The 25,916-nt window shown below is 42.6% G+C and overlaps 4 protein-coding genes across 5 annotated transcripts in view; 3 read left to right on the top strand and 1 right to left on the bottom strand.

The window, feature by feature from the left end:
* Positions 1–1,137: 1,137 nt before the first annotated feature.
* Positions 1,138–25,916, top strand: part of LOC311001530 (sialoadhesin-like) — a 30,192-nt gene continuing 5,413 nt past the window's right edge. Inside the window, exon 1 of the mRNA XM_083992616.1 lies at positions 1,138–1,215. Within this exon, the coding sequence (XP_083848742.1) occupies positions 1,185–1,215 (31 nt within the window). The 5' untranslated portion in view covers positions 1,138–1,184. The remainder of the gene's footprint in view (positions 1,216–25,916) is intronic.
* LOC311001452 (sialoadhesin-like) lies at positions 1,955–4,245 on the top strand (the record flags this gene model as incomplete). Its single annotated transcript, XM_083992538.1, has 5 exons — positions 1,955–2,093; positions 3,211–3,477; positions 3,557–3,805; positions 3,891–4,049; positions 4,160–4,245. The coding sequence occupies 5 exons, from the start codon at positions 1,955–1,957 to the stop codon at positions 4,243–4,245; spliced, it is 900 nt and encodes a 299-aa protein (XP_083848664.1).
* On the top strand, positions 9,347–10,349 carry LOC311001451 (uncharacterized protein; the record flags this gene model as incomplete). The annotated part of the gene is made up of 3 exons (XM_083992537.1): positions 9,347–9,749; positions 9,837–9,947; positions 10,108–10,349. The coding sequence occupies 3 exons, from the start codon at positions 9,347–9,349 to the stop codon at positions 10,347–10,349; spliced, it is 756 nt and encodes a 251-aa protein (XP_083848663.1).
* Positions 15,597–24,345, bottom strand: LOC311001411 (butyrophilin subfamily 2 member A2-like). Of its 2 annotated transcripts, XR_014596177.1 has the most exons (3): positions 24,135–24,345; positions 21,917–22,981; positions 15,597–15,736 (listed from the first exon to the last, which is right to left on the bottom strand). XR_014596177.1 is itself a non-coding variant. In XM_083992494.1 (2 exons), the coding sequence occupies exons 1-2, from the start codon at positions 24,202–24,204 to the stop codon at positions 22,419–22,421; spliced, it is 633 nt and encodes a 210-aa protein (XP_083848620.1). In that variant the 5' UTR covers positions 24,205–24,345; the 3' UTR covers positions 21,769–22,418. The 2 variants fall into 2 exon arrangements, 1 of the variants encoding a protein (XP_083848620.1); XM_083992494.1 differs by lacking the exon at positions 15,597–15,736 and having other exon boundaries at positions 21,769–22,981.

The following is a 25,916-nucleotide window of genomic DNA, read 5'->3' as shown; positions in this document are numbered from 1 at the left end:
TAACATAAAACATAGAATGATTATACTTTGATATTTGGCATAATGAAACATATCATACTTGTTTTTTAAAGGTGGCATAATATTCTTTTATAGGTCTTGTTATTCTTAAACCTTCATGTTACAGTATTTTCCATAAAAAAATACCACCACAGCAGGTTAGAGACCATGGTGAGCTGCTGTCCAGACTGACGCTCCTGTGCTGCCACCTGCTGGTCGACTGAGAGAACAACAACAACAACAAGACAAACTCAGAGTGAAGTCTCAGCTCAGTGTTTGTGTCAGATGACGATGTTCTACAGAGTCCAGACTGGTTCTGGTCCAGGTCTCCGGACTGGTTCTAGTCCAGTTCTCCTGACTGGTTCTGGTCCAGGTCTACGGACTGGTTCTGGTCCAGTTCTCCAGACTGGTTCTGGTCCAGTTCTCCAGACTGGTTCTGGTCCAGTTCTCCAGACTGGTTCTGGTCCAGTTCTCCAGACTGTCCCTGTCTGAGGCCTGCAGGCTGCTCGTCTCCAGGACAACAGAGCTGCTCCTCAGGTGGGCGGAGCTCCAGCAGCAGGTGACCTTCACTCACTGGAAACTGAACATGCACATGGTGACAAACAGTGAAACAGTGAAACAGTCCACAGGATGTTCAGTCTCTAGAAACGATGAACTTTAGAGAAACCACAGCTCCGTCCTGTTCATGATGGCGTGCAGCTCTTCTGACCACAGTCCTGAGGTTAAACAGAGCAGATGGCAGCGAGACCACCACCTGCAGCTCACTTCCTCTGAACCACCCACCCCCTCTGTTCTCAGAAACAGTTGTTTGTATCAATGCAAGGCCCTTTTTAGACAATCAATAATCTATAACTGATCATTAATCAACTTGATTAACCAAACTGACTGAGGAAAACCAAAGAGCAGATTCTGAAACACAGCAGTGTCAGTGTGAGGGTCAGTGAAGGTGTGACAGTTGACGGTTCCTGTCATTGTGCCTCCAATTGATCATGCGCCCTGGCTACTTGGCCAAGGGGATGTCCCTTTGGGTGACTGGCAAGCGCGCATGACTTGCCCGGAAGGTGTGGGTTCAATCCCCGCCCTCTTCACCTTGCCACAAAGGCATCATGGTGAAGATGTTCTCTGTAGTGAGTGTGAGTAGACTAGAGCTGATCAGAGAGCAGCTGTGACTTGGTTGGAGAGTCAGGATGGAGGAATCCTCTCTGCTCAAGCTGCTCTGTGAGTCAAACTGCTGCAACTCTGTTGCTTTACACAAAGAGTCTGTTTGTCTCACTGTTGTGTCTCTGCAGGTCTGATGTCTCTGCTGTGCTGCAGCTCCACCGCAGGTCAGTGAACGCCTCTTTTCTCCGTGGTAAAGGGACTTTTCTATTCATTCATTCATGCAGCGCAGTACCTATAGTGCAGATCTAACTAACACACTGACAATACTTGTACAGTTCAGTATGTTGCCCAATGGACTAGGGATCAAACCACAGACCTTCTGGTTAGTGAACGACTCAGCCAAGGGTCAAGTTGTGTGGTGGTTTGTGTAGCATGGAATAAAGTGATGAGTTAGAGCTGCACTTCACATCTGGACTTCCTGTTAATGGCTCACAGTAAGAACAGTGAGTTCCTCACTACAGACTGATCCACTAGTTATCTAGTATAGTATAGTATAGGGTTGCTTTTATTGTCATTGCAAAACAACAAAATGTGTAGTGCTACGTCTGTTTCAGTGTTAAAAGGGAAATCATCAAAGAATATATACGTAAAACAAAACACAGAAACATCAACAGCAGTCATACAATTCATAGTAATAAATATCTTCAATAGGAGCCTATATCTATTGCACAGTATTCGTAAAGTCCAGAGTTTTATGGGTAGTTGCTCTCGTTAATGAGTCTGATGGTCCATGGGTAGAAACTGTTTTTGATCTGAGGCACCCAGACTGTGTCCTGGGTGTGACTGGTCTTTTATTATGTTCCGAGCTCTGCGAAGGCAACAGGAGGTAGAAACGTCTTCCAGGGTGGGCCGAGTGTGGCCAATAGTTTTCTCCACCATCTTTATCAGCCTCTGCAGGGCTTTTTTGTTTGCAGACGAACAGCCAGTGTACCACGGTGAGATGCACAGTGTCAGCACGCTCTTGACGGTGGAGCGAGGCCATTCCTCCGCAACAGTCTCAGGAAGTGCATTCGCTGCTGGGCCTTCTTCACTAAGGCTGTGGTGTTGGTTTTGATGTGGTCAGCCACCTATGCCATCTCTCAAAGCATTTCAATCAGAATATATAGTCATTGGAGCTGCTGACAGATGATTTCTTGGGGATGGTGGCTGGTTTCAGGCAGGAGGGAGTACATGGCTTGTGACAGGGACTGGTTGAAGATCTTGGTAAGGACCCTTGAGAACTGGACTGCACAGGCCTAACCCTTCATCTGGTCTGGAATAAAAGAAGATCCTGCAACACTTTCCTTGCAAAACTGGCGTTTGGGCCCTAGTGGTCCTCAAAAGTCCTTTTGAAGAAAGTCCAGTACGTAGGACTGAAACATCATTATTAAAAGGTGATGGTTTGCAAGAGCAGTGTTGTGGGATCTTCTTTTTTTTTTCTCAAGACGTGGCGCTTGCCTACGCTCCTGCATCTAACCTGTTGGATGTACAAATACTTTTCTGTTAAAATCTGATCTGTTGTAAGAGTGGGTGTCCAGACTTCACTGCTCTGCTGCAGCTCCACCACAGGTCAGTGAACGTACAGACCAACACCTCCTTGGCTCAAACCAGTGCTACATATTGAATGAATGGTTTGATTGCACACGCCAACAACCAGTTTAGGTGGACAACAACTTTTTTTCTGCACGGCTTCACTCTCTTGTGAACACACTCACAGTCTCACATGACCTCTGAACTACTTTGAGTACTGTGTTTTACATGCACCCTCAGTGGAGCAACGCTGCCATCTATTGGTCACAGCCACAAACAACACCTGAAGTGTCAACAGTTAACACTCTTCTCTCATTAAAACATAAAGAAACATGAGGACAACTGGTTTAAATATACTTTATATAGCAGATACCACACCAGAAGTAACTGAAAATTAATTCAAGTCTAAATTTGATTCAATTTCATTACTGAAGCCACCACCTCCATTGGCGCTACACTACGATGAGGAAGTCAGAATCATATCAAGTTAGTTCTGTCAAATCTGATCATCTCTAATCACATTTTTCCTTCTCACTCTCTCAGCTCGTCTGACTGTGAGTCCCAGCAGCTCTCAGCTGTTTGATGGAGACTCAGTGTCTCTGAGCTGTGAGGAGGACGACAGCTCTGCTGGATGGAAGGTGATGAGGAACACAAGCAGACGACAGAGGAGGCAGTGTGGAGATGGGTGGGGAAGATCAATTGGTTCCTCCTGTAGGATCAGCTACACCATGCCACCAGACAGTGGAGTTTACTGGTGTGAGCTGAGAGAGGGAGCAACAAGCAGCAGCAGCATCAACATCACTGTGACTGGTAAGATCAGACTGTGGAGTCAGTGTTGATGAAGCTGTGTGGAAATGGATCAACTGCTGTACTTTGTCTCTGTGTTGAGGTGGACCAGTGATCCTGCAGAGTCCTGTCCTCCCTGTGATGGAGGGACATGATGTCACTCTGAGCTGTCAATCAAAGGAGACCCCTCCCTCCAACCCCCCAGCTGCTTTCTATAAAGATGGCTCCCTCATCAGGACTGAGCCTACACGTCACATGACCATCCACCATGTTACCAAGTCTGATGAAGGCCTCTACAGCTGTGACATCACAGGTCATGGAGGGTCTCCACCCAGCTGGATCACTGTCACAGGTCAGGAGGTTTCACCATTTCACCACTAATTCATCCACATATTTACCTGAACAGGTGAATCTCTCTACAGAAAGTCCTGCTACAGCTCCACCCACGGCCTCAGCTCCTCCCCCTCCCTCCTCCCCTCCTCCTGCCTCGTCCTCCCTCCATCTTGTCCTCACTGTGCTCCGTCACCTGGTGGTCATCTGTCCGTACGTCGTCTCCACTGTCGTCATGGTGTCTCTGTATCGACAGAAAGCCACAGGTAATCAATCAATCAATCAATCAATCAATCAATCAATCAATCAATCAATCAATCAATCAATCAATCAATCAATCAATCAATCGTGATTCTATCATTAACTCCTCTGACAGGAAGTGACCCACCCGTCCCAGCTGAGCAGACATTGGTTGTGGACTACGATGACGTCACGGCGGTCACCACTGAGCACCACTTCTGACCAAAACAAACATCTTCATCATTGAGTCGACAGCTGTTCACACTGTCACTCAAACACAATCATTGTCATTGATAAACAGCTGATTGACGTGGTGTCAACAGATCAATCAGCTGATTCCATCCAGGAAACACACTCAGGTGTTATTAGTCACATGACCAACAGAGAGAGGAGCAGCAGGACGACTTGTTATAACTTCTACTGTGTCTTCTGTCACATAGCTTCCGGTTTTCCTTTTAACGTTAACCTTGTATTGTGTTGTTGTGTGATAACAGTTTTAAAGTATTGGAAAACAGGTCATACTGTAGCAAACTCAGAAGCTAAGCACCTACAGCATCGTTCACGTCCAGAACTTTGTGTTTTCTGTTTTTGATGTAGTGTGTAACAATGACTGCTTGGTAATTTTGATTGACTTGAGCTATGATCTGGTTTTAAACACAGGTGGAAGTGTTTTGAGACCATGGTTTGGTGAATGTAACAGTATTGTTATTGCCATTCATCTCCGTCTTCCAAATCCTACTTCCCATACATGAAACTAAAACACCAAATTTGCTGCATTTCATTTTCAGCCAGGCCTTTTGATATTTGAAAAAAATTAGCCTCCAGTGCATGAAAACGTTTGACTGTAAACAGTATTGTAAACATACCAGTCAATTCTTGCTAAATGTTCCTGAAAATAAAAAATAAAAAATCTTGGATTCATGGTCGATGAAATTTGGCAGATAGGCCCATAATAATTTAATCTAACATTTCCATGCTGTCAATATGCAATTTATGCATTATCAGATTTTTGTCTTGATAACAGAATTTTTTGACATTTTGACATTTTTTTTAATCTGCCTTGACAACTGCTGTAACCATGGTGACTGGCTGAGTCCATTATGGTTGGTAGGTTGTGTGTTCAGCTAAAGCAGATTGGACATTTTAATGCTGATGTTCTTGTTGTCTTTCTATTTTGTCTCGTTACCTACTCAGAATTGCCTCAGTTTTCCCCATTTTGCCTTGACTACTGCTGCAAAGTAGCTTTAATTTGAAATTTTGTGCTTTTGTGAAGTTTTGTGCTTGAGAAAAGTGAGTGGAGGATGTCAAGACAAAACTTGTTAGCAAATGAGAAATACTGTAATAAAATATAGTTACACACAGTTGTAACCATTTTCTTCTACCTCTGCCCAGCCTAAGTCAAACCTGTCCTCTTTACCCCGCCCCCACAGACACGTTCCTGATTTCAGACCCATTATCTGTCAACTATGACGTGGACAGATCTGAACTTCCGTGCGCACTCCGGGATGCCGGCCGGCTGCGCGGCGTAAAGATCCGTGTTTATCCGTGGTTTTTAGTTAGCAGGTTTTTGGTTCTTGCAGCTCATAGTCTCTGCTATTACCATGGGAAAGAGGCATCATTCGTGTTTGAACAACGTTTCGCCTCAGACTTATTGATCCAGGAAGTTGGAATCTGTGGAGATATTTCCAACTTTATCGAAGTAGGTTTGGGAAACTGAGGACCTGGAAAGCGACAACGGAGTCGGTCTGAACGGAGCTGCAGGTAGAAAGAAGATGTTCGCGCAACGAGTGTTGATCTGGACCTTGCTGTCACTCTCTTACTCCGCTGGCGATGGTAAGACACAAATACATTGTTACTCTACTTCTTAAAGTCTATGTTCTTTACTTCGTTATTTCTATATCTATCAACTTTTGCAATTACTGAAAAAGTTTCCCTTAACACGAAATCGTTTCTAGAAACATCCACGGCCTGTTGTAACAAGTGTATGAATTCGGGCTGTAAGTTAGTTATTTCCAGATAGATAATATCAAAGAACCAATGAGAGATGTTAAGCGCGTGCGGTGATTTGCATCCCACTGCTTTTTTTTCTGCCGTCATGCCTGCAAGCAGTCGGCTACTATTCGTTTTTGACATTGTAGTAAATTGGCTGTGGAATAAGTTATTTAATACAAGTGTTAGTGCAGCCGCAACCTGCTGCCAGAAGTTGGCAACAGGTTTGCATTCCCAGATCATGAAAGTATTCTGTCGGGACTCGGGATAATGTAGCTACATAGAGTTATACAGGATCATACCTTGAAGCTTGCAGGGTGTGAAATAAGTTCTGTCCACAAATCGATCTCTTCTCCATATTGCATCTAGGCCTAAAGGTTTATATGATGTAGCCTATTGATAGATAGTAGAGACTGCACCCCTCAGTTAAGGGATGTTCAGATAACTTGATATACGCAGTCCTTGCACCTTCAATGCACTCTTATCTACAAGTAAAAAATAGTTAATAGATATGGTATTTAGCAGAAGTCGATGTCTTGGGTAGGCAGTGGAGCCATAGAGCCTACAGTCTGCCCACTATTGAGATCAGGTTGGCAGATAAGCCCTCTAGCCTGAAACTGAGGTAGGGGAAAGTATCAACCACCACCCAAAAAGATGAGTAAGCAATATTAACAGAGGCTGCAACTATGGCACAGTGACAAAGAGGCGTGGACATGAAATGAATGTGTAATAGAGAGAGTATACAGGACAGACAACCATCAGAAGGACCTACGAGAGAGAAAGAGACGCCTCAAAAGTACAGATGGTAGAGGGGATGGTCAGGTTAACTTAATAAAAATGCCAAATCAGCTCACCAATTCATTTGCTTGATTGAGGTTGAAAGAATGGAAAGGAGACGGAGACTCCTATCTTCAAAGTCAGACATGTCCTGTTGTGTGCTTGGGTCTTATCTGTGTTTTTTCTTATTTCTTTCTTAGGACACAGCTTGGGTTTTATTGACCGTAAAATTAATGAAACTCTGCCGCATTGAACTCCAACTGTCTTCAGTAGCCTACCTGTTTTAAAGACTCCATTTTATTTCTCTGTTGGTGTATTGAAAATATTCATGGTGAAGCAACCCATGTCAGGGGTTTCAGGACTCAACACCTGCACTGTAGTGATGGTAACCAATAGGGCTGACCCAAAAAAATCGAAGCTTCGTTGCCATGGTAATCGATCATGAAGTCCGTGATCGATTGTTTTTTTTTCTTCCTTTTTGACAAGGTTCTCATCGGCAATTGTTACATTAAAATGAGTAGGCTACTTGGCAACTACCGGATTTTGGAGATATGCAGTGTTTTTTTGCCATTACTTTAATTATTTCCGCTACGATCGGCGCCCACCCCCCGATCGCGCACCCCCGTGGCCGTCGAAGCTTCGATTTTGATCGATTTTATGTCCACGAAGCTTCGATTATCAAAATATGATAATCGCAAGCCCGTATTAATGCACGGGCCCGGCGACGTAGAGGGCCCACCGCAAGCCCGCAAAAAAAAAAGAAAAAGAAAAAAATACCACGACGCAGAGAGGGCCCACTGCAATGCCCGCAAAAAACTAAAACTAAACAAAAATGGGACATTTCAAAGCAGCACTGATGACAGGAATGCAACGGCCCCAAACGACAACATTATTTATTTTATGTGTTGTATGTGTGACTAAATGTTTATTTAGTCTGCCCTGAGAGGGTTTCGAACTCGCTTGTCCCGCACCGTAGGCGATGATGCTAACCGCTTTGCCAAGAACTCAATGGGGATTTTGTCTGGCCGTTAGCACATATTTTATGGGTGAGTGAGTTTAACTTCAGTACTGTACAGAGGCTACGCTGCCTCGCAGCACGTACGTTCACGTTGCTTTCGTGAATTGTAAACAAACATACGCCCCCTCGGTAGCAGTTTAGCGGCTAATTCAACTGCAGTGATGGATAACTATACGGCTCAACAACTTCATGAGCTTCATTTGAGGAATAAACAGCAGCTTTTACCTGACGGGAGACCGACGCCTGAGCTACGGTAGCTAAAAATTAGCAGGTTTTACCTACTTTCTCTCTTCTCCCTCCCTCTCTTTCTCACACACACACACACACACACACACACACACACACACACACACACACACACACACACACACACACACACACACACACACACACACACACACACACACACACACACACACACACACACACACGGCCCAGGTTGTCTGTCATGTAATAATACGTTGTTGAGTACAGTTAACATTATTGTTGCTTCGGTTTGAGTGTGGATTAATTGTTGATGGTTTGTTGTGTAATGTGAGCAGTGGTCCAATATCGCGATCCTGCTGATGAGTTGGATTTAACAGCTGATAACTACGTAGATGGCATGGATTGTGATGAGAAGGTGTTGCACACATTGTTAATTAAACTGGGGATTTGAATGGATTTCACTCTTGTATATTAACCATCCCTAGCTCGTTGAGTCGAATCAGAGTACAGTATTGTTCTTTACTGGGTTACCGGTATTCTGGGTGGCGGTGGCGTGGAGGGCCCTAAAAAAGTGGTTAGCCCCGGGGCCCATAGTGTCTTAATGCGGGCCTGGATAATCGGGTCAGCCCTACAGTGGGAGCCACATAGAAATTCCCCTGCCATGCTGCTGCCATGCTGTTCCCATGCTGTTCCCATGAGAGTTCCAGCAGAGCTCCAGCAAAGTCCCAGCAGCTGGAGTGACCCCCTCCTTTTCCTGGGTGTGACTAGTTTTTACTGGAACTCCACCCATTCAATGAAATACATGACATGACCAGGAGATGGCGCTTCTCTCACAGAACAGTACATATCGCCAGAGGCGGCATTTAAAGTGCCGCCGCTGGTGGTGAGTGGAAATTCACATAATTCATAGAACCACGAGTACATGTTTGATTTAAGAAGTGAAATTATAACAGACCTAGCTACTGGAGATGCGCTGGCCACTGTTTTATCTGGAAATAAATTGTTGTAGCTAATAATACCTACTGTCAATTTTTTTATCACAATTTATTTACTGTGAATCTACATTTAAATAGGAAAAAACTAAGGGCTGCAGAGAGGCGTTAACAGTCGTGGCTGCGTTCGCTACGTCATCGCGGGGGATTAAATTATCGCCACGGGCCAAGCGGGAGCCCGTCACGGACCCACCACGGACCCATCACGGTCCCACAGAGGTCCCGACAGGGACCAGGGGGAACTTCTAGGTGGCTACATCTGTAGTAACCTACATGTGATGAAATGTCTACTGCTCCAAACACTGAGATTTATCTATCACAAAATGAAATAACAATTTATATGTCTTCAGCTCCTCGCTCACTTATCTTCCTCTCTCCCCCAGATTACATCATCCCAGCTGAACCTGGACAGTCTGTCTTTCTGCCATGTCGAGCTCCCAGCAACACTGACATCCTAGTTGCAGAGTGGACCAGACCTGGACTGGAGCAAGAATATGTGTTGTTGTACCGGGACGGATGGTCTGAGCCAGACAACCAGCTTCCATCTTTTCAGAACCGGGTGGAGCTGAAGGACAGAGAGATGAAGGACGGAGACGTGTCCATGATCCTGGAGAACGTGAACAGAGACGACGAAGGAATATACGAGTGTCGAGTCTTCCAGAGAGAAACAAACAACAGGAAGAAGAGAGCCATTCTGAAGACTGAACCCATCAGCATCATCTACCTGTGGGTTCATCAGTCAGGTGAGTCCCAGAGTCCAGACTCTGTTGTGTTCTTCACTCATCACCGACCTGACAGCTGATACCTCACTCTGCTTCTCTCTGCAGGAGACACAGAGGAGAGAGGAGACGAGGAGAGAGGAGACAAGGAGGGCCCTGTTGGAGTGGGAGCTGGTCTGACAGCTCTGTTTGTTGTTGCTGTTGTTGTTGGTGTTCTGTTAGGTAGAAAACTTAAAGGACTCCTAGATCAGGGTTCATACAAAGTTCCTCTTGATGAAGAGTCACAGCCAGTTTGAACAGTCAACAGTAAAATGGAGGTTGAGGTTCTTGTCTCTAACTCCTCCATCAACTGAGCTTCTCCTCCACGTCTCTGTCTCTGCAGTAGACAGACCAGTGTCTCCTGACAAACTGTCCTGTCTCAAACCGTCTCAGTCCAGATCTAAACTTCAGCTCCAGAACAAACTGAGAGACTCCAGAGCAGAAACATTGATGAGGAAACCAGACACTCTGATTGGCTGTGACACTGAGGTCACAGTAACAGGTGAGATCCCCCTCTTGAATTGCTACCTTATCGTGGTGGAGGGGTTTGAGAGCTCAGAGGATCCTGGGAGCTGTGTTGTCTAACCCTATCCTGATGAAGGTCTCCCATGGCAACCGTTCCCAGGTGATGAGCCGGTTATCGACAATTATGTGTCTATTTAAAAGATTCATAAATATAACTCTCACCTGTGACCTGTGACCTCTGGGTAACAGCCAATCAGAGTGTCAGGTTTCCTCCTCAGTGTTTCTCCTCTGGATCCATCAGTCAGTTTGTTGTGGAGCTGAGTTCAATCTGGACTGAGACACTTTGGCAGTTTAACAGCAGAAACCATTATTTATTCTCTGCAGGGAAATGAGTCTGTAACAGTTGTATTTAGTTTTATATGCTGTTGGGTTAAAAGTTTAAATTACACTTTATTATCACGGTACACAGTGATGTGCAGGAAAAAGTTAGTATCTAAATGTAAACATTTTTGGGCATGTTTACATTTACAATTAGTTATAGTTACTAGTTACATTCCCCCAAAAGTAATTGAGTTAGTAACCGATTTACTACATTACAAAAGGGAAAAATGTTTGGATTTCCTCCCCTAACCCCCGTTTATGTAGAACTAAACAACTCACTCAGTATTGCTCCACACAACAGCGTGTGGAAGAGGCGGAGTGATGCAGGAGCCCGCCTGTGTCAGTTAGTTGATGCTCTGAAAAAACTGCCGCTGTAACAAGTGGATTTCCCACAAGTGGGCTAAGTCTGTTTACTGTGATGAACACAAGCTTCCATCTGTACATAAAAAATATTATTATTGTGTGGACTCAAACAGACCTCCATGTTCCTGTAGCTTTTCATATTGGGAAGCTTTATTTTCATGTTATGATTTACAAACTGTGTGACATTAAGCAGCTTTGCATATCTGTTACAGCTAAAAAGTATCATGAATTCGATTTTAAAGTCTATTTGTGTGTCTGTGATCATCAATAAAGCTTTTCAGTTTAATTATCTCTGGTTTCTTTTCTTTAGAAGTGAATCTAACCTGTTGAACAAGCAGAGACTGAGCTGTTGAAACAATCTCAACTTGCCCTCGAGGGACCAAACCACGCCTAAGCTGTACAACACGTTTAATCAGTCATTATCCCGACAGATCACATTCAGCCTCGGTATGAGCTCAGACCTGTCAGACTCTGGTTTTAGTCTAAATTAGGAAGCTGTTTCCGCATTCACTAGTGAAACTACAGTCTATAGTAGAAATATGATCAGCATGCTGGATGAAACACATGGAAAATGCCATGTGACACATGAGTTAGACAAAAACAAAAATTAATGTATGTTTGAAACAGAAATTCAAAATGAAATAGTATACAAATACTCAGTTTGTCTTCTAATAAAAAAAAAAGTTTAGAAGACAAACTGACTAAATGCTGGAGGTTAAAGGTCAAGGCTTTGGTGACCTCATAAGACCTCTAACACCTCAAAGAAGACTTCATATTTAGATAGAGAAAAAAGTTATTAAAAGAAGCACAAGCACAAATAAACAACCTTTGAGGAAAGATAAAAAGATCAGTCTAAAATTGCACTATACAATAACATGCATGCACACAGTGAAAAGAGTCCAGGAGCGACCAGACCAGGAGACTGGGCTCAGACACACATGAAATAAAAAGCAGGAAAACTCTCTCTGCTGATTCCCACACACTCGTGCCGTTTGCTACCTCCGCCTCGGTCACTCTCCGAACCAAGTCACCGGCAGGCTCACCTGCAGGCCCCACGAGTGAGGGAGAGGGAGAGGGAGAGAGAGACATTGAGTTGTTATTGAGGAGCAGCTGCTTACACCTGTAACCGATCTGTTCACATTTGAATTCCAACGATGCAGCGTGGCATTTTATCTTTTGGCAGATCATAAAGTCAGTTTTTGCTATCTGCCATCTGTCCTCAGAGAGCCTCAGTGCTCTTTAACTTCCCCTCATTCTTTGTGTAGCTTGGTACCATCTCATCTCCTGTTCCACCTCAGGGCTCTGCTGTTTGCCAGCGTACGAGAAACAAAAAAAAACTGGGTTACTAAACAAATTACAAGAAGACGAGTGACGAGCCTGTCACTCTCTCTACATTTAAGTCCAGGCTTAAAACCTTCCTCTTCCCTATAGGCTTAGACTGCAGGGGGACACATCTGGTTACATGGAGCTGTCTCCTCTCCTGTCTCTGGTTCAGGCAAAAAATATAAACAAATGACTTGGGCCGGGTCGAGCCTTGGGGCTTCCTTTTTTTCTTATTTTTTTTCTTTGGCTGGGTTTGGGCCAAGAATTAATGCTAATGAGTTGGGCCACATCAGCTCCAGGTTTCAACACCGGCAGGTCAGACCAGATTGGGTTTTAATTCAATTTCAAGCAGGTTCTTTTGGATGATAAGGGTTATTAATAAGAGTCAAACAGATACTGTATGATAATAGAGTTCCTGAGGTTTCCCCTAGTGTTATACTGTCTAAAGCAGCAGGGTAAAAAACGTTTATGATAAAACAACGAAAGAGAAGGCAGTGTCTTCCTCCTTTCACAGTAAAACCACAGCCTTGTAGGTTTACTGGGTGCCATGTAATAACCTTGTGTTGTGCAGTGTGTGTGTTTCCATGTTTCCCACAAACTGTTTTCTTGTCTGTAACAACATCTCTGTCCGTCCTGGGTGAGGGATCCCTCCTCTGTTGCTCACCCTGAGGTTTCTCCTGGTTTTCCCTGTTAAAAGGGTTTTCTGTGGAGTTTTTCCTCAGTGGATGTGAGGGTCTAAGGACAGAGGATGTTGTTACGATGCCATGTGAAGCCCTTTGAGACAAACTGTTGGTAAAACAGACTATGCAAATAAAATTGCCTTGGCTTGCCTTGTAGCAAAATGTCAGGAAATTCTTGACTCCTGAGATATTTGACTGTCAAATAATCTTAAAATAAGATGTTGGAGCTGATAACTACACAACACTGTCTGTATAGAGCCGTGGTTTATGGTGCATCTTTATTCTGAGTTCTTAGAAGAATTCCCGGACTTTCTGTCAAACTTAGCATTGAATTCAGACAAAGTCATTATAATGGGTGACTTTAACATTCATGTGGACGTCGATGATGATTGTCTGGCTACTGCATTCAAGTCACTTTTGGATTCAGTCGGCTTCTCTCAGAGGGTAAACAAACCCACCAGGCATCTCAGATGTGTACATGAACTGATGAAGCCTCTTGAATGAGAGGTGGAACGTCTTCCTAGACAATTAACCAAGTTCAGTTGCTTTCGATTTAAACCCACTCACTCTTTTATCCTTGACTTAGTGATAACCTATAACAGAAGTTGACCACACTGCAGTTTTTGTCCCTAGACAGCTGGAAAGGAAAACACATTCCAGCCAACATGAGGAAGACCGTCAAGCCTGGAAGGATAGTTTATTCATTTCTAAAAAAGAACTCCGTAATGCTAGAAGCACCTACTACTCATCCCTAATAGAAAAGAATAAGAACAACCCCAGGTTCCTCTTCAACACTGTGGCCAGGCTGACCAAGAACCATAGTGTCGTTGAGCCATCCATCCCTCCAACTCTCAGCAGTAATGATTTCCTAACTTTCTTTACCGAAAAGATAGTCAATATTAGAACGAAGATTGCCAGTAATGGAGCACAGATTACGGTACCCATAGAAGCACCTCCCAGACTTGGTGCACACTTGGACAGCTTCTCTCTTTGTCCTCAGTTTTTTTCTCCCTGAACTTGTTTTGTCATTGCTCCAGTGTAGAATTCATAAAAAGGCCCCAAGCTCTTGTTTACTGTGGTTAAACAGTTACCTGGGAAAAGCTTTGTTAATATTGTTAGGCTCATTGTCTCTCAGTTTATCCTCTGAGTTCAAAGCAGAAACCATGGTGAGCTGCTGTACAGAGTAGACTTTCAGCTCCAGTGCTGCCACCGCCTGGTTGACTGACAACACAACAGAGAGTCCAGTTAAAAGAATGTAAACAACAGGGTAAGACTGAAGAGTGCATCATTATCAAATCATTTATTTGAGATAAAATAGAAATAACACATTTACATCTGTAGAAACAGGGGGTGATAAAGATGTGCCCGTCTAAGAGATTTGACTGTCAAATAATCTTAAAATAAGACGTTGCAGCTGGTAACTGCACAATGCTGCCTCTGTAGAGTCTGAATTTATGGCATATCGACCTCCTGCACCTTGTTCTGAATGGGTTTTTAGTTTTGAACAACCCATTTTCAAAATTTGATACAATCTATTATCCAAAATCCAATCAGATTTTCTTTGAACAACAGCTGACTTCAAAATTGAAACTATGATGATCTGCTGGACAGACCGAAGCTCTGTGCTGCCACCTGCTGGTTGACACAAGCCTCTCGAGCCAACATTGTTTACTTGAGGTCTGTAACAGTGTCTGATCATGGATTCGATCATATCATGAAAATGGGTTGTTCTGAACTAAAAACTGATTCTGAGGTCAGATTGGATCACATAATCCAGTCTTGGTTTTAAAATGGATCAAACCCTCAGTTTGTTTTCTTCAAAACTTTTTAGTAGGATCGGTCCATATAATCTGGATTTTTCTGATCCCAGAAGTCGGAAGATTGAGGGAGGATTTGAGGAACAAAATGTTATTTAAATTCACTTCAGACAACATTTATAATGTAGTAGTATATATTTTGCGCCTGATGTTTAAACCATTATAGTGATAAAGTAAATAAAGTAAACTTTTGATTATTCCAAAAATTGAAAAGTGAAATTTTAATTTTTAATTTTTCGAAAGTAAGTTTGAATATTAAACACATGGAAAAATATTCACAATGTATATGATTTATGTATATTTGTTAGTGTTTTTATTGTTTGTTGTGGGTCAAATAAGGTCTGGCTGGGAAGGACAGTGAAAAACAAACAAAAAACAGCACAGAAAACAATACTTACATTGCATGTTTGGATAAATACACTTTGAATTACCCCATGCTTCTGTTTAAAAAAGGGGATTTATAAATCTAGATAACTTTGATCCAGATTACACCTTTTGAACAACTAGGATCTTCATTATATCAGACAGTCTGCGTATATAGTCTGAACTCCAGTTTGTCTCTGTGACTCTCATGACACCTGGTGGTGGAGTAACGCTACTACACTGACCTCAGGCCTGGACACACACACCTGCTACTTCAGAGCAGCTCCTTCTGAACACTGTAGATAGAAATGAACCAGCAGCAGTATCAGTGGTTTAAACCTGGCATGATTATGTTGCTAGGTAACCATGTGAGCTAATAAAAAAAATAGTAATAGTAAAATATGTGAATACATAAGAGTAAAAACACATGCATGTAAGTGTCATTAATAAATTGTTTTATTCATGAACCACAGCAGCAGAATAGACAATGTAGTGAATTCGTCAAACATCAATTTCACATCATCTTTTATACAAATTAGCTATAAAACCAGAGAATGAAATGAATCTATAATAGAATCTGCTTTTAGTGTTCATATGTAAAAGAAAAACATAAATCACTCCTCTCTGTTCAAGTCGTTGTGACTAGTTTATTATCACGAGGCTCCTCCAGAGAATCAGTTCATTTTCCTTTGATAGTCTGAAACCAAAACATGATAATACTGAGATCTAAGGGAAACAAAGTTTAACTACAAAGCTCTAACACTATAAAAGATGAAATATAACAATGGTACACATCTATTGAGCTTTCCCTACAGCTAACAGCTCATCACTGCCAATGATATCTTCATTTCATTCATCATACATATCAATTACTTTCAAATATTTAATTTAATTTAATTTAATTCCTTTATTTGTTTAAGAGGGACAGTGTACATCAATGAACATTTTAAAAGGATAAAATGTAAATGCACCCAATTATAGCCAGAAGGCTAATTTCCGTTGGCAGTCCCCCTGCCTGATGGAGCATGGCAATAAAACATAAAACAAAGGTATATAAAAAGTTACATTAAGATACATTAAGACAGATAACACAGATCGCTACACAACAATACACCTTAACCCCCACCCCTCCCACCCACATGCACGTACACACAGGCACGTGCACACATAGGGCCCAAAGGGTGCTTGAGCCCCTGCCCTTTTTGCCTCGTATTAAAAAGTGCCCTTTTTAAAAAAAATGTTTTATTATTATTATTTTTCAATAAATGCATTCCTGTTGTGCATGAGGATGTAAACAACCGCGCTGTAAAAATGCCACGGTTATCTACCGTACGCATTTCCTTGTAATATACACGGTATTGTGTAGGCTATGTACGTTGGTGTGTGTGTTGTCCGCTGCTGCTCCGCTCTGTCTCTCACTGAGGGGCGGGGCTGCCCCGCGGTGCGCGCTCCCTCACATGCACGTCCAGAGAGAGAGAGAGAGAAGTAGAAGCTGCTGCCTCATCGATAACTCTGTGTGTGCCGCACATAGATGAGACGTGACAGTGGAGCGACTTGTGTCGAATCTTGTGAGTTATAAATCCACCAACATAACTTCCTTGTCGGTTCTGACAAGTCGCCGTCCACTTATTCAACGAGCTTAATATGAGTCATATTTCAGAAAAGCGCCTATTTGTGTTTGTTTAGCTGACTGCTTGTTAAGAGTTAAGCCCCGCCCCGTCCTCTGTCTAACATCACCTGAATGTAGTGAACAACAGCAACAGGAGGAATCACTCACTCAGCTTGATTTCACTGACTATTTTAATATGTTTCCAGATGTTGAGTTACTGGTAATTGTGACTTTGCTGTTGGTAAATATTGCTGCTGTTCTGAAATATGCACAGTAGCAGTCACAGTAGTCATTTCTTGGTTTTGTGTGTGTAGCCTGTAGGCTTAGCCTACTTCTATTTTGCACTTGCACTCTTTTTTTTCTGCAAGCCATGTTAATGTGCACCCAATACCATATTAGCCTTAGCCTACCAGTTCAGAAGTCATGACTCTGTTTCGGGAAGTTGGGAAATTGGTCCAGCGTGTTGACTGCAGTCCTGAAGGCGTGCAGGCTTTCTCTACCAACTAAATAATAACTGTAATTTATTTTTATTTATTTATTTTGATATTAAGGCCTGAAAAAAATTGTACATAGGTACTTCCCTTTTCTGATGTTGAGCCCCTGCCCCTCTATAGTCATGTGCACGTCCCTGCGTACACACCTATAACACATTACAGTTTCAAATATACATTGACAGGTAACAGTACCACAGTGTCAGGACTCAGTACCACAGTATCAGTACACAGTTGCACAGTATTGGTACATTAAAAGTGATCACATGCCTGGTTGGCTCTAAGCCATGCCTTCAGGCGGCCCTTAAAAGTAGACAGAGTAGGGCACTCCTTTATGGGCAAAGGTAGTGTGTTCCAAACCATAGCTCCCATCGTAGACAGGGCATTTCGACCGAAAGAGGTCTTCCTGTACGGAACCACACAGTCCCTGTTAGTAATTGACCTGGTAATCCTAGTTTGTTTAAATGCAATAAACTCTTTAAGTGGAGATGGCGCCAGGCCATGAAGTACTTTATATATTAGGCATGCAGATGAGAATTTACAAAAATTAGAAAAACTCAGCAATTTATATTTCCCTAGAATATTACAATGATGGTAAGATACCGTTTTTTTGTCTAAGATTTTGAGTGCTTTTTTGTACAGAAGCTCAACTGGTTTCACGATAGTAGATCCGGTCATAGACCAGCTGGTGATACAGTAGCTTAAATGAGAAAAAATCATAGAGTGCAGAAACATCAAAGCAGCTGCTTCTGACAACGATCCTCTGATTTGCTTAAAGTTGCTAAGGTGATATTTAATTTTTTTGATAACGTTTTAACATGACTTTTAAATGAAAGTTTAGAGTCTATAATCACACCTAAATATTTGAATTCACTGACAACCTCCAACTCGTCAGTACCCAAAAAAACACCTGAGCGAGAAGGCATGGAAGAAGCAGATTGCTTCGACAGAAATAGACAAACAGTTTTTTTTGCATTCAGAATAAGACATGAACTTGTAAGCCATGTTTGTATGTGTGTAAGTGCTGTAGAAAGCACCCGTGCTGCCTCCTCAGGATTTTTAGCTTTAGTAAAAATTACCGCATCATCAGCATAGAGCTGAACGTCCACATTTAGACAGAAATCAGGTAAATCATTAATATACAATGTGAATAAAATGGGCCCCAGTATGGACCCTTGGGGGACCCCTACTGGACAACCCAAAAAAGAGGAGCTGGCACCGGCCACCACAGTTCGTTGTTCTCTATGTGACAAGTATGAGTCAAACCATTTAATAGATTGATAGGAAAAATTAAAGAGAGACAGTTTAGATAGAAGTACCTTGTGGTTGACGGTATCAAACGCTCTTTTTAAATCTAAAAAGACGGCACCAACACATCCATGAGCATCCAAATAACACTTAACTCTCTCCATGAACATGGTCAACGCGGTCTCGGTGGAATGGAAAGGTCGAAACCCAAACTGCATGGGATGTAAGGGAGTAAGGCTATTGCCAAGGAAATCAATAACTTGTTTGGCGACCCATTTTTCTATAACTTTAGAGACTACGGGCACAATACTAATAGGTCTGTAATTATTTAAATCAGACTTGTTGCCAGCTTTAAATACTGGAGTAACTGATGCCATTTTCCATGCCTTAGGTACAGTAGAGTTTTTGATCGATAAATTAACTAGATGCACAAGTGGGGGAGCTATGGCCTCCTTATGTGATTTCAAGAAACTGGTGTCGAGCCCGTGTATGTCCTTGGCTTTAGAGTTGTTCAGATTACTTATGATGTCAATGACTTCTGGTTTTGTGATTTCTTGAATATTAAATTTAGGCTCGATATTGTCAGACAAGTTAGAGACCTGCTGCTCAGAAACTTCGAGAGGTGTGAACTGTTTCACCATTTCCTCTATTGAGTTTATGAAAAAATAGTTAAATTCCTGAGCCAGGATACTAGGGTTTCTCACCAGCTTATTGTCGATTTTTAATTCCAGACTGCCTTATTCTGACTGCCTGGTTATTTAGTTTATAAAGGAACACAGTGACACCTGAGTGTCAAGTGAAGCTGAACTCTTGTGTTGTGTGTTTGTGTTTTATCACATCTCATCAGCTTTGACCATCACATCTGATACTTTGACTGTTTCCTCCACATCTCTGTAAACAGTGATAATAAAGTTTAGTTGAAACTCTCACTCAACAACATGAAAACTAAACACAGAGACATGGAGGAGAGGATCAGATGATGGAGGTGATGAACACAAGAAGCTCATCTTCATCACTCACTTTGACCTGTCATCAGGAAGAGCTTTGTCTAAAATCGGATTTGGGTCTGGGTTGTAGTTAAAGAGCGCATAACCACCAATAGCAGCACTAACAGCAAGAAGATTACCAAGTACACTTACAATCACAACCAACGCTCTAGTATTTCCCTCGTCTGACTGAACCTCCAGGTGGACGGTGCTGGTGGGCTCAGTGGCAGTGGATCTTTTCCTGATGGCTCTTCCCGTGCGGTTTCTGTTTCTCTCTTTAACTCGACACTCGTATGTTCCTGCATCGTCTCTGGTCACGTTCTTCAGGATCATGGTCACGTCTCCGTCCTTCATCTCTCCGTCCTTCAGCTCCACCCGGCTCTGATAAGATGAATGCTGGTTGTATGGATCAGACCTCCCGTCCCGGTACAACATCACATATTCTTGTTCCAGTTCAGGTCTGGTCCAATTTACACCTATGATTTTAGTGTCAGTGTTGCTGGGAGCTCGACATGGCAGAGAGACAGACTGTCCAGGTTCAGCTCTGATGATGTAATCTGGGACTGAAACAGAGCAGAGAGGTCAAAGGTCAGAGAGCAGCTCCACACTCACACATCAACCAATCAGAGAGAGGGAGGGTCACTGGTCTTCTGGTCAACTGAACAACACAGACATTAAGTCAACATGTTGACAAGGTTCAAATGTGAACCATCATCTGGATCAATATTGTCCTGATTTTGAAATCGCTTGCTATCCAGGATCACGCAATCCGTCTTTACTTCTATCCCAATTCTTCAAACCAAAGTTCAGTTGGATCAGTCTGATCCAGATGCAACCGTTTCAGGATTACCAAATCCAGATAATGAGAGTTTTAAATGTTACTGTGTGTTACTGAAGACTATAGGTGGATAAAAAAACAAAAGAAAAACAGGTAGAACAGCAGCATGGGGTCACTCAAAGTGTGTTTATTTAAACATGCAATGTTTGTCTTGTTTTGTTTGCTGTTTTTTTTATACTGTACCTTATCCGACCCACAACAAACACTTAAAACAACAAAAACAAATCCTTAGTACATAAGTCAAATATATTTTGAATATTTTCCATAAAATTCAAACTTTTTTTTTTTCATTCATTCATAAATTTTCATTGAATTGTCCAGTACTTAGGGAAAAGTTCTTAATTTGTGGAATGATCAAAAGTTAACTTAACCGTTTAAAAGGTACAAATATAAATACATATACAACATTATAAATGTTATTTATTTGACCAGATTAAATTGAATTTAAATGACATTTTGTACCTCAAATCCCCCCTGAATCCACTGGGATCAGAATAATCCTGATGTTTTGGATCAAAGTTTTCCCAATCCTACTAAAAAGTACTGAACAACACAAACTGAGGGTTTGATCCAGATTAAAACCAAGATTGGATTACGTGATCCAATCCAATCTCAGAATCAGTTTTTAGTTTTGAATTACCCATTTTTATTATTTGATCCATTCATCATCCAAAAGCCGATCAGATGACTTTTGAACAACTGGGCCCTGTAAGGACGAGGCTGAAGCCTCCAAAGAATCTGCTGCACTGTGAACGGACCAGAACTCAGAACTCACCTGCTGAGACAGACACCAGGAGACAGAGGGACAGAGTCCAACACAGACTCAGAGACGATACAGAGGACATCACTGGTCCTGGTTGTCTCTTTGGTTGTTATAAATCCAGACTGGTCGTCACAGAAGAGAAGCCAACTTTAATCTAAACCGTCTTCTTCAGCCTCCTGTCTCAGTCCGATGGAGAGAGCAGCAGGAGGACAGAGGAGGACGGTGGAGTTCATGTGTCCAGCAGAAGCTCCTCCTCTAAAACATGGGACCTGAGCCTGAGGGAGGGAGGAGGGGGCCGGACGTTTACCCGGTACAACACTGGACCAACCCCTCATAACACAGCTGCTACAGATGGTTCTGATCACATGATATACATCCCTAACCCCAACCCTTAACCCAGCAACAGCTCTTCTTCACAAACTGTCCGATTTTACACTTTGTGTTGATTTTGGCGCCCCCTGTGGACAAAAGTGATGGTGTTTTGCCGAGATGAAGACTGCACTTCCCCTGAGCTCTAGCGCGTATTTTCACAAGGACACTTTTCTGGCCCCCACGTCAGGGCTCCAGAATAACCTTTTTGTCAGCAGTTTTAGGCAAAATACTTTCTTTTCTTTTTTTTTTTACAATACATCAGAGCATGAGCTGATAAAACTGAAAAAAACACATGTATGAAAGTGTCATTAGTGAATTGTTTTATTCATGAACCACAGCAGCAGAATAGACAAAATAGTGAAGTCGTCAAACATCAGTTTCACATCATATTTTATACAAATGATAAAACCAGAGAATGAAATGAATCAATAATAGAATCTGCTTTAAGTGTACTGTTCATATGTAAAAGAAAAACATCAATCACTCCCCTCTGTTCAAGTCGTTGTGACTAGTTTATTATCACGAGGCTCCTCCACAGAATTAGTTCATTTTCCTTTGACAGTCTGAAACCTAAACATGATAATACTGAGATCTAAGGGAAACAAAGTTTAACTACAAAGCTCTAACATTATAAAACATGAAATATAACAACGTACACATCTGTTGGAGCTTCCCTACAGCTACAGGTAAAGGCTACAGTCAACAGCTCATCACCGCCAACAATATGTCCATGTCATATCATACGTATCAATAGGATCACATGGTTAAAATATCCTGACCCTAACACTAACCCTTATGAAGGAGCACAGTCACATCTGAGTGTCACATCTCTGTGAACAGTGATAATAAAGTTTAGTTGAAACTCTCCCTCAACAACATGAAAACTAAACACAGAGACATGGAGGAGAGGATCAGATGATGGAGGTGATGAACACAAGAAGCTCATCTTCATCACTCACTGTGACCAGTCATCAGGAAGAGCTTTGTATGAACTCGGACTTGAGTCTCGTTGGTTGTGTTTATAGAGCGCATAACCACCACCAGCAACAGCACCAACAGCAAGAACACCAAGTACAATTCCAATCACAGCCCCCACTCCAAGCTTTCCCTCCTCGTCTCCTGCCCCCTTGGAGACAAGGAGGGCTCCTCCCTCCACGTCTCTTGACTGAACCTCCAGGTGGACGGTGCTGATGGGCTTTGTCTTTAAAATGGCTCTTCCCGTGCGGTTTCTGTTTCTCTCTTTAACTCGACACTCGTATGTTCCTGTGTCGTCTCTGGTCACGTTCTTCAGGATCAAAGTCACGTCTCCGTCCTTCATCTCTCCGTCCTTCAGCTCCACCCGTCCTTCAAAATATGGAAGCTGGTTTTCCGGATCTGGCCTCCCGTCCCGGTAAACAAAAACAGATCCTTGTTCCAGTCCACATTTGGTCCACTCGACAACTATGATCTCAGTGTTGCTGGGGGCTCGACACGGCAGAGAGACAGACTGTCCAGGTTCAACTCTGATGTTCACTGGGACTAAAACAGAGCAGAGAGGTCAAAGGTCAGAGAGCAGCTCCACACTCACACAGCAGTCTTTTTTTTTTTTTTGGCTTCTGGTCAACTGCACAACACAGACACACAGAGACATTAAGTCAACAGCTCCATGTTGACAAGGTTAAAGTCTGAACCATCATCAGGGCCCAGTTGTTCAAAATTGTGCAATCTGGATCAAAACTGTCCTGATTTTGAAATCCCTCCTTTTCTTTTTGCTATCCAGGATCACATTATCTGTCTTCACTTTTATCCCAGTTGTTCGAAGCTGAATTAGATCAATTGTTGCATTGGATCAGTCTGATCCAGATAAACACTTTACCCTAGGGGCAATTTGTTTCACAACAAGTAGCAAACATGCAACAAACACATCCAAAAAAACATTCAACATAGTTTTAAATGGGACTGTGTATCACACTGAAGGCTGATAGATAGAAAACAGGCAAGTCTGGTCACTCAAAGTGTGTTTATTGGAAAATGGTGTGCATGTATTGTTCTCTGTACTGTTTTGTGTTTCTTCTTTTTTGTCTTTTCCAGACATTATCTGACCTATAGCATACAAATAAAAACACATTTACAGTATATAAGTCAAATACATGGTGAATATTTTTCCATGTGTTTCAAATTTGAACTTCAAATTTCAAATCTATTTAATGATCCAGTGGTTGGGGAAAAAAATCTTCATCTGTGGAATAATCAAAAGTTAACTTTATTTACTTATCACTGTAATGGTTGAAAAATCAGGTGCAATTATAAATACATATACAATATTATAAATGTTGTTTATTTCACCCGTTTAAATTGAATTTAAATCACATTTTGTTCCTCAAATCCCCCCTGAATCCACTGGGATCAGAATACTCCTGATGTTTTGGATCAAAGTTTTCACAATCCCACTTTAAAAGTTCTGAACAACACAAACTGAGGGTTTGATCCAGATTATAACCAAGACTGGATTACATGATCCGAACTGATCTCAGAATCAGTTTTTAGTGATCCATTCATTATCCAAAACCCGATCAGATGACTTTTGAACAACTGGGCCCTGTAAGGACGAGGCTGAAGTCTGAACCATCGTCAGTAAAACAGCCTCCAAAGAATCTGCTGCACTGTGAACGGACCAGAACTCAGAACTCACCTGCAGAGACAGACACCAGGAGACAGAGGGACAGAGTCCAACACAGACTCAGAGACGATACAGAGGACATCACTGGTCCTGGTTGTCTCTTTGGTTGTTATAAATCCAGACTGGTCATCACAGAAGAGAAGCCAACTTTAATCTAAACCGTCTTCTTCAGCCTCCTGTCTCAGTCCGATGGAGAGAGCAGCAGGAGGACAGAGGAGGACGGTGGAGTTCATGTGTCCAGCAGAAGCTCCTCCTCTAAAACATGGGACCTGAGCCTGAGGGAGGGAGGAGGGGGCTGGACGTTTACCCAGTACAACACTGGACCAACTCCTCACAACACAGCTTCAGAGTTCAGACAACTTTATTTATCAGTTACATGCTGTCATTCCGACATCCCACCACTCCGACATCCCACCATTTAGACGTCCCACCATTCCAACAAGGCTAAGGAAATGTGCGTTACTCAACAGGTGCCTCCCTTCTTTAAGACATGCTGATAGAGGAATACCCACACATGGTGTATGAGCCATTTCTGTGTTTGGGTGTGTGTCTGTATGGGGCCAGTAGGCGTCCTCAGTGCACCAGGAAGGGGGGTTACATAGGTGGGAACTAGTGTTTCCGGGTTCAGGTGTTTCTAGTCGGAAGAGCAAACAGTTTTCGACCGCTCTGCTCCGCCACGCTACGGCAGGCGAGTCTGTTTGGTGAATAGTGCATTATGGACTTTTGTTCACACTGGTAATGAATGTTGCGCATCGTTATGGTGAGAAAAATAAAGAAGCTTTGCAAAGTAACCAACCAGGAAGTCGTCTGTCTTCTTCAGTGGCCGGCAAGCGCGTCAATCTAAGTTAACCCGTTCTAGCAGCCCCTCAGTGGCTTTAAGCTTTAGGTTTAGCCTCTACACATGGTTGTGTGTAATAACACAGCAGAGCGTAGACAGGGACTAGTCTGCCTGTCTAGCCTCTACCTGGTCTTTTGACTAAACTTAACCAACTCCTTTCTTCCTTGCCTAACCCCAACCAGTGCAAAGTCTTTTGGGGAAAAAATTCGCTATTAAAGGAATTGTCGGAAAAGCAGGATGTTTAAAGAAAGAAAAAAATACCATCATTCCGACAAAAATTGTAGGAATGACGGGACGTTTGATAGAAAATGAAGTGTTGCCATTTAGACAATTAGATAGAGATAGATAGAGAATACTTTATTCATCCCTAGCAGGGAAATTCAAGTTAGTCCAGTAGCTCACACAACAAGGACACACAAAATGTCCTGAAATCACCTATACATATAAAATGATGCATAACATGATGCCCATCTGACCCCTTGCTACAGCAACATTATTGCACATTCCTCTTACATTCAGCAGCACACTCATTATTGCACATTACTCTTCCTCTTTGCATACAGCAGCACACTCATTATTGCACATACCTCTATACATACAGCAGCACACTCATTATTGCACATTACTCTTTACATACCACAACATGCTCATTGTCTCTCACCCCCCCATGTCCCCCCATCTTTCAACAGCAATCACTTATATAGAGTGTTTGGACCGAAACACAGGTCTCTCAGTCACTCTGCTCTGCTCTGAGCCGAGGAGAAAACATTTCTTGTATCCTACAAGTTTTATCCAATGAGGAGAGAGAACGGCATGAAGGGCTGTGTGTGCAGCCAAGGGATGCGCGTGAATGTGGTGACGTAGGGACGAGGACCAATAGATCCATGACGAGGGCGGGGGCTGCTAACTCCATCGGCTGACAAGACGTTATGGTGCGTTCAAGGCAACCCGTAACT

The sequence above is a fragment of the Trachurus trachurus genome (assembly GCF_905171665.1).
Source record: "Trachurus trachurus genome assembly, chromosome: 18".
NCBI lineage: Eukaryota > Metazoa > Chordata > Actinopteri > Carangiformes > Carangidae > Trachurus > Trachurus trachurus.
Note: the sequence above shows the minus strand (reverse complement) of the source record. Positions and strands in the feature narration are given on the sequence as shown.